The sequence below is a fragment of the Prionailurus bengalensis genome, chromosome B3 (genome assembly GCF_016509475.1).
Source record: "Prionailurus bengalensis isolate Pbe53 chromosome B3, Fcat_Pben_1.1_paternal_pri, whole genome shotgun sequence".
In the NCBI taxonomy this organism is placed as follows: domain Eukaryota; kingdom Metazoa; phylum Chordata; class Mammalia; order Carnivora; family Felidae; genus Prionailurus; species Prionailurus bengalensis.
Genome location: NC_057355.1, coordinates 27,755,435 through 27,768,481, shown reverse-complemented (window position 1 = coordinate 27,768,481; position 13,047 = coordinate 27,755,435). Strand labels below are relative to the sequence as shown.

Below are 13,047 nucleotides of genomic sequence, written 5' to 3'. Positions count from 1 at the left end.
GGACCTGGAAGGCCAGTTCCACGGATGCAGCAGTGGCTCCCAGGCTCTGCTTCTCCACACATCGATGGGGAGAGACCTCCCAGCCTTCACTTCATGGACTAGCCTCAGAGACTAGCCATGCTCTTGTTTCGCTCTTTAAAGTTGATCCACTTGGGAAAGTGACCATCACCTATGCCTTGAAAGACAGGCTGGAAAGTCTCTGTACTTTATGGATGGGCTTTGAATGATATCTTCTGTGTAATGTGGTTCACACCATTGGATGAAACACCTTCACTGAAGCCTCTGCATGACCTCATCTCTCCTTTCCTGTCCCTGTGTGATATTTTTGTGCTCAGTCGTTCAGAAGTCTAGTTTATTCGAGTTTCTCCTCCTCCTCCTGTTCCTCCTTTTAATGTTATCATAACCTCATAGGTTGTTTAATGAGATGTGAGGCTCTCTGAAAGGAAATTACAGATATGTTTCTCTGAAGAAGATTTTGAATTATACCCAAGTTTATTTATTTTTTATTTTGGCAAACTACAAAGTGTCAATATGAACTGAATGAAAACACATTACACAGCTTAGTTCCAAAGAGTTGTCATCTTTGTAAGGCTAGGTCTTTAGAGAAAAGCGTGTGTTAACTGAAATAGTTTTAGTGCCCCTATTCTCTCCCACTTCTCTTTTCTGAATCTTGATGCAATTTGCAATAGCTCTGCCACATAGTAGGTAATCAACTCTTGTGTACTGAATAGAGGGGGCTTAAACAGTGGTGTTTTCCTAGTCACTAAACCACAAGTACGTGCTACTTCTCAGTATTTAGATAATGGGCCTGCCTTGCCTCTGCTCTGAGCTAGTTGTCAAGTGCTCTAGTCCTGCTTCAAAGGGTTCTGTCTTTTTCATCTTGAATTCTTGTGATATGAGGTATACTACATTGCACATAAGAGGTGATTGATGAAAATACTGTTATTCCTTATCTTTTTTGGTGGATATTTGGAGAAATTTCTGTAGCACCTTTAACTGTAAAATAGAGGTTAAGTATAAATTTTCATAAAAGATTTTGATATTTTAGGAGCCAATGAATTGACAATTCATTTCTCTTTTCTATACCAGAAGATGTCTGAAATGATGAGTAAAATTTGCCTCATTCTATTAATTTGAGCATTACATAAGTTTGTCTAAGTTTCTCTCACCTGTGTTCTTTCACAGATGCAAGCTCAGCTTGGAGGCCTGGTCAGGAGGCAGGGCATTCACTACCTCCTGCTCTTATCAGATGCCTTCCTGCTGAGAACTACACTTGTATCTTCCATGTTCACTAGATCTACTTCAATGATTAGGCAGTGTCTGGATTTTGGCTGAGAGATCCAAACTCCTGGCTGTAAGAAATAATTCCCTGGGAGGGGAAAAGTTTGTTGGGTGATAGCATTGATATGTATTCAATCCTGTATTCAAGAATTTATTTCTCACCAAAATCACATAACTTTGCATCCATGGCAATTTTTTAATGTGGGCTTTGTCTCCTGGTTCTATTACAATAACACGAATGCTAAGTCACTGCTTTGGTTTGGTTCTTGGTTATTTGTGTATCATCAGGTATATGTTTCATAGTCTTGGAAGGTTGTGAGGAGTAGGTGCCTGCTGATGTCTGAGGTGGTGGGACACTCAAGCGTTGGCTTTTCTTTCCTGCAGAACTAAAGCACGAGATCCACGTCTGGCGCCTGACTGCGCAGCGCATCAGCCCAGCCAGCCGAGAGGAAACAGCGGTTCGGGGCCTGCTCCTGGGGAAGGTGCAGGCACTGGAGCACCTGCTGGCCCGAAGGCTGCATACCTTTCACAGGTACCAAGCCAGGACCCTGCTTGGGCTACTCTTGGTTTATAGCAGTGGCTCTCAATTTTACCAGTTGTGCTCAATGGTTGAATTGTATCAATAACCTATTTACTACCACCCCCCACCCATGGTGTCTAAATGTCATACAATGTACAAGTCAAGTAAGTTAAAATGATGCTTCTTCAGAGTACTTCATGGTACTACAAAATAGTAACACTAGCTTCATGCCAATGAAGCTGTGTAAGTCTCTTGTGGCACATTATTTTGTCTAGCCTCACTTAGATCTCACTTAGAATATGTTCTGGTACCAGCCCCAGTTTAAGGATGAGATAACTGAGGCTCAGAGAATTTGAGCAACTTGTTCAGGGTTCTACAGCTAGGAAAGAGTGACACTGGGGATTGAATGCACACTCAAGCACTGCCTGTCACACCTTCACACATAACACTTGTTCTATAACAAGAATCAAAAACAATTAATATAACAAAGAAATTAACAAAATACTCTCCCAGTAGTTGATTTTCAGGGACCTCAAAGTACTTAAGTCCTACTCAATTCATTTCCTGTCATTTGCTTTTAATCAAAGCTGATATGTAAAAATGAAGGGATGAATTTTTCCTCCAACTCTGATGAGGAGCTGAGTTCCAACCTGTCTTCAATTTAGGAGAGCTGATAGAAGAAGCAGGAGCATATCTACCCTTCAGAGACATTGAATCATTACTACCACAGAGCTGGGAGCTGGGCTAGAATGAGGGGTCTGTCAAGGCAAGGAAATGCAAATCCCTGTGAATGTAGTGTGAATGATCTTACATGTTGCAGTTTGCTGAAAGCAGCCCTGTATTCCTGGGCTGATGACAGGATCTGGGTGTGGTGACTGTGCTGACCCTTGAGGGTCATCCAGTATGGTCTTGAAGCCTGTTATTTTAGTGGGGGCAGGGGGAAGGCTACAGGGAATGTGTGGAATTTTACTCTCTCCAGCAAAGTGCTGTCTCAGCTCCATCCTAGACTAGGACCAACCTCCACCAGGTGGTGCTTGGGAAGCAGGACCTCGTGTCCTGAGGCTCCAGGAGGGCCCTGAATTGCAGGCTGAGGACCAGCTTCCACCACAGGCATAGATCTTAAAAGGAGAAACTTTATAAATGAAAGATGCTGGCTCTGCAGATTTTGTTTGTATGTATTATTTTAAAACATTGTCTCCAGGATTTGCCTGCGTCTGCTGTGATTTCCTTTAGGGTCTGTTCTGGCTGTGTAGTCAGCCTCTTTTGATACTTGTGGCATATAAGTGCTCATAAAACTAAATTCTCCACAGTACAGCTCTTTTTCCTGGTTAGTAGGGAAGAAAATAAAGCAGAAATTGTGGACTGTTAGGAAAGGTTAAAAGGGAAAGGCATGTTGGAACAAATGAGGGTGACTGAATCAGATCAGATGTTCCCATGACCAGAGGAGAGAGAAGCACACATAAGTTCTTTAAAATTGATTTCCATTGATAAAAATCACCACTAAAGCAAGTGGAATTTCTTTAATGTTTTTTCCTTTAATAAGTTTGGTTGTCAATATAAAATAACTTCATTTTGAAAAAAAGTATAGGAAAATAGAAAGTAAAAAGAGAAAAACAAAATTATCTTACTGTCATCCCCCTCATTCACATTTTGGTCAGTATTCTTCTGACATTCCTTGTGCTCACGCTCACACATACACATGCTTGCACACTTGCTTCCTTAACATTCCATTCATTTCCTGTATTACTTTTCTTCGGAAATACAGAAATATATTTTCCAATCCATAAACCCAAGTTCACTGGTCACCTTCAATGACTAGGTGTGCCCAGTATGTGGCCAAATCAGGCATCACTTAGTGCCTGGTATCTAGGCCAAAGGTCCATGCTAAACATGCGCTGACTGCTGCCTTGCTGATCTCACTGCTCAGTAGCTCCAGGAAAATAATGAGACTGCCTTTTTCTCTTTTAGACAAATCTCACAGGAAGATAAAAATTGGGAGACCAATATCCAGGAACTCCAGAAAAAGGTACCGTGGTTTATTCTCTCAGGGATTTCTGAATCACCTCTTGCTTCACAAAAGTTAAGACTGAAAGTAATTTCTCTTTTTATTCCTATAGTTGTACACAAGACATGAGTTATTTCTAGGAATAAATGGGAAAAATCATTTTCCAGGCATGATAGGCCTATTTTGTCCTGAAATGGAAAAGTTAAAATTTTTAAATACCCTTTGAGATAGAGTGGCCCTTTCTATAGTTAATGCAGCTGTGGAGAAAGTTGGCTGGGTGCCTGAAGTTCTTGCAGCTCTTCCTGATCCTAAAAGGCAGGTCTTATGGTTCCCATTGTGTGGATGAGGAGATTGAGGCAGAAACAGATGAGGCATGCAGTGTGAGATGGAACAGCTTTAGGGACAAAGATGGAGTGTGTGGTGTACATTCTCTCATATGGCTCTGACTTCTGGTGGGCTGTAGCTTTTGAGTTCTGTTGCTAATTTTCCTGCTTTAACAGACCTTTTTTTAGCCTATCTGAGAACACAGTGCCCCTCTCCTAGCTGAGAGAACTCTGCTCCAGATCTGCTGGGAGACATTTATATCTTTGTGAAATTTCAAATCCAGGTAGTTTCTTTCCTAGGGAGAGATTGATTACCCACTTTCTTATTATGATAAGAACATTTTGTCCCTTTATAAAGAAATTTAGGTATGGTGGTCCTGATGGGTAATGTGTCCTTTGGGTCTCTCTTCCCAATCTCTGCACCACTGAGATGGTTGGGGTTAGGAAAGGAGGGTGTGGCTATGACAGTTTTCCGGGCCCAGGTTTATGCAGATCCTGCTTGCTTTGCTAGACCATGTAGTGCTGGCTGTGAATTAGGGAAAAGATTGTGTATCTCTCTGTGTACGAGGTGGATGAGGATTGAAGAGAGGTGGAAGGGAAAAACAAGGAGCTTGTATTAAATGAAAGAGTTCTTACTGTGATAGCTCCAGAAAGGCAAAAGGAGAAAATTTGACAGACACTAAAAATAACAGATAGGAATACATTTTGGATCATTTCCGCTTACACCAGCAAAGTGATGCTGGAATGTTCTTTGATCTTCCTGCTCCCTCCATTCCCAATCCTAGAACTGCCCATGGTAATACCTACGTTCTATGATTAACATGGCTGCATGGAGGGTTTATAGTGCCTCCCCTTACAACAAGTGAGGGGCCATGCCCTTTTCCTCCTAATTCACCATCATAGACTCATCTAGCCAAACTGGCCTTCTTTGGAAGTGGGAAGGAGAAGATGAGTAGGGGCCAGTTGAGCCACAAGCTTTGGCAGTGGGTGGGGAAGGAAGAGATAATCAGGAGATGGCCCACATGATTCGTGAGCAGGGGGCTAGGGACTGCAGACAGAGCCAGTGTAACATGTAAGAATATGCTTGCAGTTTTTATGACAGCAGCTTTAACTGTATGAGTAGAGAAATCCAGAGAGAAAATCTATACCTATACACACATCTATCTCCGTATCTCTATACCTATACCTGTACCATATTTCTGTACTTCTATCTCTATCCATATGTATACCCATAAATATCTGTCACTGTCTCTCCCTTTCTATCCATATAAACACATCCATGTCTATATCTATCTAATTCTAGATATACATAGACAGATGTGCTGGCAGGACCATACTTAGGAAAGGACATGGCATAGTTGTCAGTTCACATGGTAGAGCATGATTCACATAGGGGCCTGTATGGGTAGGGCATGATGACCCAGGGCTCATCTGTGCCAGTTTTCCTGGATCTCTTCCCTTTCCCCAACTCCACACAGGTGTGGCTTTTGGGGCACAGCACCCTCTGGGGACCTCACCCCATCTTACTCTGTGACTCAGGCCCACTTAAAGGAGGTATAGTACTTTCATTAACCATTTAAGGTTAATGAAGTTACTATAGAGTTTTCTGGCACCTCCCGTCACCCCTGAGTGACTCCACAGGCTACCAATGATGTCATCTTGATGGCTATGAGACTGCCAAGTGTCTTCCAGAGTCCCTGTGAACATGAAAGGATATAGTAGGAGCCTTCAGCAGGAGTCATATACTGCATGAATATGTTAACCTCAGTGCCACCATGAACAGGGATTTGTGTAATAGGAGGAAAGTTGCATTAAAAGGATGTGAGCATGTAGCACCTGTGGAAATGTGTGGCCAGGTCCTTGGAAGTTACATGTTGTTTCCCCAGTGGTTTTGCCAACGTCTAACCTAATTCTTGTGGTGTATCTGGGAGCACTTTCTGCATCATATTGATAAGCTATTTAGTCAGGTGTTTTATAAAAGGATTGTCCTATGCTTTAACTTTATTGTGTTTATTTTTTAATAAAGGTTTTGAATGCTGTAATTCCAAATCTGTAGTTTTCTTTATAATGCATCACCTTATCATCTTCTTTGAAGTTCAAGATGTTGTATTTTTCATCTTAAGGAGAAAGTTGTAGTGATTCAAGTCATGTAGGATGATGGACACATTGCAGGAAACAGAAGATTGTACCTAGTAAATGAGTTGTGTTTTTCTCTCTTACAGCACAGGATATCAGACAGGATTCTGCTCACCAAATGCCTGATGGTGTTGGGATTTGTTATCTTCATGTTCTTTCTCAATTCATTTGTTCCTGGTGTTCATCTTGATCTTGGTGAGTCTAATTTTTTGTTACCTTTTGTCTATAGGCTTTGCAATTGCTATCACAGTCTGGAAGGGAATATTTCAAAGCTTGTTCCCAGACATTGGCCATGAGGGTGAGATGGAGGGTGGCCATCTTTGATAGAAAAAAGGAAACCTTTATCCACTACCTTTCCTTTTGTTTTCTGGAAGAAAGGGAGAGGGAGAGGGAAAGGGAGAGGGAGAGGGAGAGGGAGAGGAAGAGGGAGAGAGAGAGAGAGATTCCTCTCCAGCCCCTAGTGTCTTAGTGCATGGGTCCTCGGCCCCTCCAGGGTTTAACATTAGAAGAAATATGGAGTAGATATTATCATCTTTCTCATACTTGATAACCAGATCTTTAAACTGTTGCTTGAGAAGCACTTCAGAAGAGATGGGAGGTCACATCAACAAGGTCAGAGTCCTACAGTTTGTGCAACTTGACATGAGGATTAGATGAGCACTGAAAGGGCCAGAGGAGTGTAAAAGGTCTATACAACCCCCTGTTCCCTATGGTGCCTCCGTTTTCCCCACACAGCATAACCTGTTCTCCCACCCTTTCCCATATGTTGCTTGCTTTCACAGTGCTGTGGCTCTCCCTTTCCATTTCTCAAGCCCTGTGTCAAAGTTGTAGTGCCTGTTCCCACTTGAGATATGACTGTCTTGAAAATTGAGCTCACCAGATATCTTGTTAACTCTGGCATCTTTCCACTCTTCATCAATATTTTCCACATTCCTTAGGTTTTTTTTTTTTTACTGATTTAACAGTTCTCTCTATTGTTGCTATTAATTAAAACAAAACAAAACAAAACCCAAACCACTTCCAAAATGTACTTCATGGTAGGGAACTTTAGAAGAAGGTGGTGTAGGAGGACACTGGGCTCACCTTGTCCTGCTGATCACTTAAATTCCACCCACACCTGCCTAAATAACCCAGAACACTGCCAGAAGACTAGCAGAATGGACTCTATGGAGCCAAGCATAGACAAGAGGCCCACGGAAGAGGGTAGGAAGGGTAGAGAGGTGGTGTGCACTACATGGACTGACAAGAGGGAGATGGGGTGGTGGAGGGGCAGCCCACCCAGCAAGGTGGAATCCCCAAGTCTGGCTTGCAAAAGTGGAGGGTCTGGACTGCGTGAATTCTGACAGCCAGAGGGACTTAAATCTGGAATGTTATAAGTCAACAGCTCTGCTTGGAGAGTGGGAGGGCAAGAGGACACCGGGAGGGAGAGGTGTTGAACCCTGGAAGACAGAGCTCAGCTCAACGGGGAACAAAGGTGTGAGCCAGTGCCATCTCCCTCTCCCATCCCCCAGCCAAAAACCCAAAGGGAACCTGTTCACCGAATGGGCACGGGTCGGCCTCTCTCCTGGTGCTGCAGGGCCCCTCCCACAGGGAACCACCAAAGGCAAAGCGAGGTGATCCTGCCCCTCCCACCCCTGTGCACCTTGTGGATCCACCCCAGCTAATATGCCAGATCCCCTCAAAGCAACATCACAAGCCTGGCAGTGTGCAAGAGGCCCAGACAGGGGCCACACCACTCCACAGTGAGTCCTGCCCCTAAGAGAGGGGATGTTAAGGTACACACCAGTCTGACTGTGGCCCAGCAGTGGGCTGGGGACAGACATCAGGTGTGACTATGGCCCCACCGACCAACAAAGTTACTCCAGACAGCACAGGGGAAGTGCCCTGCAGTTTTGTGCCACACCAGGGACTATCCACAATGATGAAATGGAAGAATTCTCCTCAAAAGAAACTCCAGGAAGTAGCGACAGCTAACAAATGGATCAAAAATGATTTAAGCAATATAACGAAACAAGAATTTAGAATAATAGTCATAATATTAATCGCTGGACTTAAAAAGGGTATAGAACAGCAGAGAATCTCTTGCTACAGAGATCAAGGGACTAAGAAATAGTGTCATAAAAAATAATATAAATGAGGTGCAAAATAAAATGGAGGAGACCACAGCTCGGATTGAAGAGGCAGAGGAGAAAATAAGTGAATTAGAAGATAAAATTATGGAAAAAGAGGAAGCTGAGAAAAAGAGATAAAAAAATCCAGGAGTATGAGGGGGAGAATTAGGGAACAAAGTGGTGCAATCAAATGCAACAATATCCATATAATAGGAATTCCAGAAGAGGAAGAGAGAGAGAAAGGGGCTCTTAAGCCCCTTAGTGTACTTGAACAAATCATGGCTGAGAACTCTCCTGATCTGGGGAAGGAAAAAGGCATTGAAATCCAAGAGGCACAGAGAACTCCCTTCAGACATAACCTGAAATAATCTTCTGCACGACATATCATAGGGAAACTGGCAAAATACAAGGATAAAGAGAAAATTCTGAAAGCAGCTAAGGATAAACATGCTCTAAAATATAAAGGGAGACTGAAAAGACTAGTGGCAGACCTATCTACTGAAACTTGGCAGGCCAGAAAGGAATGGCAGGAAAGCTTCAATGTGATGAACAGGAAAAATATGCAGCCGAAAATCCTTTATGCAGCAAGTCTGTCATTTAGAATAGAAGGAGAGATAAAGGTCTTCCCAAACAAACAACAATTGAAGGAATTCATCACCACTAAACCAGCCCTACAAGACATCCTAGGGGGGATTCTGTGAGTGAAATGTTGCAAGGACCACAAAGTACCACAGGCATCACTACAAGCATGAAATCTGCAGATATCACAATGACTCTAAACCCATATCTTTCAATAATAACACTGAATGTAAATGGACTAAATGCTCCAATCAAAACACACAGGGTATCATAATGGATAAAAAACAAGACCCATCTAATTGCTGTCTACAAGAGACTCATTTTAGACCTGAAGACACCTTCAGATTGAAAGTGGAGAACTATCTATCATGCTACTGGAAGTCAAAAGAAATCTGGAGTAGCTATACTTATATCAGACAAACTAGACTTTAAATTAAAGGCTTTAACAAGGGATGAAGAAGGGTATTATATAATAATTACAGGGTCTATTCATTAAGAAGAGCTAACAATTATAAATGTCTATGTACCAAATACGGGAGCCCCCAAATATATAAAACAATCACAAACATAATCAAACTTATTGATAAGAATGTGGTAATTGCAGGGGACTTTAATACTCCACTTACAGTAATGGATAGATCATTTAGTCACAGGATCAATAAAGAAACAAGGGCCCTGAATGATACATTGGATCAGATGGACTTGACAGATATATTTAGAACTCTGCATCCCAAAGCAACAGAATATACTTTCTTCTCAAGTGCACGTGGAACATTCTCCAAGAAAGATCACATATTGACTGGGTCATAAAACAGCCCTTCATAAGTATAAAAATATTGAGATCATACCATGCACACTATCAGAACACAATGCTATGAAGCTTGAAATCAACCACAGGAAAAAGTCTGGAAAACCTCCAAAAGCATGGAGGTTAAAGAACACCCTACTAAAGAATGAATGGCTCAACCAGGCAATCAGAGAAGAAATTTAAAAAAAATATGGAAACAAATGAAAATGAAAATACAACAATCCAAATGCTTTGGGATGCAGCAATGGCAGTCCTGAGAGGAAGATACATTGCAATCCAGGCCTATCTCAAGAAACAAGAAAAATCCCAAATACAAACTCTAAGAGCACACCTAAAGGAAATAGAAGCAGAACAGCAAAGACAGCCTAAACCCAGCAGAAGAAGAGAAATAATAAAGATCAGCGCAGAAATAAACAATATAGAATCTAAAAAAACGGTAGAGCAGATCAATGAAACCGAGAGTTTTTTTTTTTAATAGACAAAATTCATAAACCTCTAGCCAGGCTTCTCAAAAAGAAAAGGGAGAGGACCCAAATAGATAAAATCATGAATGAAAAGGAATTGTTACAACCAATCCCTCAGAAAGACAAGCAATTATCAGGGAATACAAGGAAAAATTATATGCCAACACACTGGACAACCTGGAAGAAATGGACAAATTCCTAAACACCCACACACTTCCAAAACTCAATCAGGAGGAAATAGAAAGCTTGAACAGACCAATAACCAGCGAAGAAATTGAATCAGTTGTCAAAAATCTCCCAACAAATAACAGTCCAGGACCAAATGGCTTCCCTGGGGAATTCTACCAGACATTGAAAGCAGAGATAATACCTATCCTTCTCAAGCTATTCCAAAAAAATAGAAAAGGAAACAAAACTTCCAGACTCATTCTATGAAGCCAGAGTTACTTTGATTCCTAAACCAGACAGAGACCCAGTAAAAAAGAGAACTACAGGTCAATGTCCCTGATGAATATGGATGCAAAAATTCTCTATAAGATACTAACAAATCGAATTCAACAGCTTATAAAAAGAATTATTCACCATGATCAAGTGGGATTCATTCCTGGGATGCAGGGCTGGTTCAACATTCACAAATCAATCAACGTGATAATTCACATTAATAAAAGAAAAGATAAGAACCATTTGATCCTGTCAATCGATGCAGAAAAAGCATTTGACAAAATTCAGCACCCTTTCTTAATAAAAACCCTTGAGAAAGTCGGGATAGAAGGAACATACTTAAACATCATAAAGCCATTTATGAAAAGCCCACAGCTAACATCATCCTCAATGGGGAAAAACAGAGCTTTTTCCCTGAGATCAGGAACACGACAGGGATGTCCACTCTCACCGCTGTTGTTTAACATAGAGTTGGAAGTTCTAGCATCAGCAATCAGACAACAAAAGGAAATCAAAGGCATCAAAATTGGCAAAGATGAAGTCAAGCTTTCACTTTTTGCAGATGGCATGATATTATACATGGAACATCCGATAGACTCCACCAAAAGTCTGCTAGAACTGATACATGAATTCAGCAAAGTTGCAGGATACAAAATCAATGTACAGAAATCAGTTGCATTTTCATACACTAATAATGAAGCAACAGAAAGACAAATAAAGAAACTGATCCCATTCACAATTGCACCAAGAAGCATAAAATACCTCAGAATAAATCTGACCAAAGATGTAAAACATCTGTATGCTGAAAACTATAGAAAGCTTATGAAGGTAATTGAAGAAGGTATAAAGATATGGAAAAACATTCCGTGCTCATGGATTGGAAGAATAAATATTGTTAAAATGTCAATATTACCCGAAGCTATCTACACGTTCAATGCAATCCCAATCAAAATTGCACCAGCATTCTTCTCGAAGCTAGACAAGCAATCCTAAAATTTGTATGGAACCAGAAAAGACCCCCGAATAGCCAAAGTAATTTTGAAGAAGACCAAAGCGGGAGGCATCACAATCCCAGACTTTAGCCTCTACTACAAAGCTGCAGTCATCAAGACATCATGGTATTGGCACAAAAACAGACACATAGACCAATGGAATAGAATAGAAACCCAAGAATTGGACCCACAAAAGTATGGCCAATTAATCTTTGACAAAGCAGAAAATAACATCCAATGGAAAAGATAACAGTCTCTAACAAATGGTACTGACAGAACTGGACAGCAACATGCCAAAGGATGAAACTAGACTACTTTCTTACACCATTCACAAAAATAAACTCAAAATGGGTAAAGGACTTGAATGTGAGACAGGAAACCATCAAAACCCTAGAGGAGAAAGCACGAAAAGACCTCTCTGACCTCAGCAGTAGGAATTTCTTACTTGACACATCCCCAAAGGCAAGGGAATTAAAAGCAAAAATGAACTATTGGGACCTCATGAAGATAAAAATCTTCTGCACTGCAAAGGAAACAATCAAGAAAGCTAAAAAGCGACCAATGGAATGGGAAAAGATATTTGCAAATGACATATCGGACAAAGGGCTAGTATCCAAAATCTATAAAGAACTCACCAAATCCACATCTGAAAAACAAATAATCCAGTGAATAAATGGGCAGAAAACATGAATAGACACTTCTCTAATGAAAACATGCACATGAAAAAATGCTCAATGTCACTCCTCATCAGGGAAATGCAAATCAAAACCACACTCAGATACCACCTCATGCCAGTCAGAGTGGCTAAAATGAACAAATCGGGAGACTATAGATGCTGGCGAGGATGTGGAGAAATGGGAACCCTCTTGCACTGTTGGTGGGAATGCAAACTGGTGCAGCCACTCTGGAAACAGTGTGGAGGTTCCTCAAAAAATTAAAAATAGATCTACCCTATGACCCAGCAGTAGCACTGCTAGGAATTTACCCAAGGGATACAGGCATGCTGAAGCATAGGGGCACTTGTACCCCAATGTTTATAGTAGCACTTTCAATAATAGCCAAATTATGGAAAGAGCCTAAATGTCCATCAACTGATGAATGGATAAAGAATTTGTGGTTTATATACACAATGGAATACTACTTGGCAATGAGAAAGAATGAAATCTGACCTTTTGTAGCAACGTGGATGGAACTGGAGAGTGTTATGCTAAGTGAAATAAGTCATAGAGAGAAAACAGATACATATGTTTTCACTTTTATGTGGATCCTGAGAAACTTACCAGAAGACCATGGGGGAGGGGACGAAAAAAAAAGAAAGGTTAAGGGAGGGAGCCAAAGAGACTCTTAAAAACTGAGGACAGGGGCGCCTGGGTGGTGCAGTCGGTTA

The 13,047-nt window shown here is 41.3% G+C and overlaps 1 protein-coding gene across 1 annotated transcript in view; it reads left to right on the top strand.

The window, feature by feature from the left end:
* Positions 1-13,047, top strand: part of OCA2 (OCA2 melanosomal transmembrane protein) — a 504,528-nt gene that overhangs the window by 205,535 nt on the left and 285,946 nt on the right. Inside the window, exons 16-18 of the mRNA XM_043554904.1 lie at positions 1,666-1,813; positions 3,770-3,827; positions 6,352-6,460. Coding sequence (XP_043410839.1) covers positions 1,666-1,813; positions 3,770-3,827; positions 6,352-6,460 — 315 coding nt within the window. The remainder of the gene's footprint in view (positions 1-1,665; positions 1,814-3,769; positions 3,828-6,351; positions 6,461-13,047) is intronic.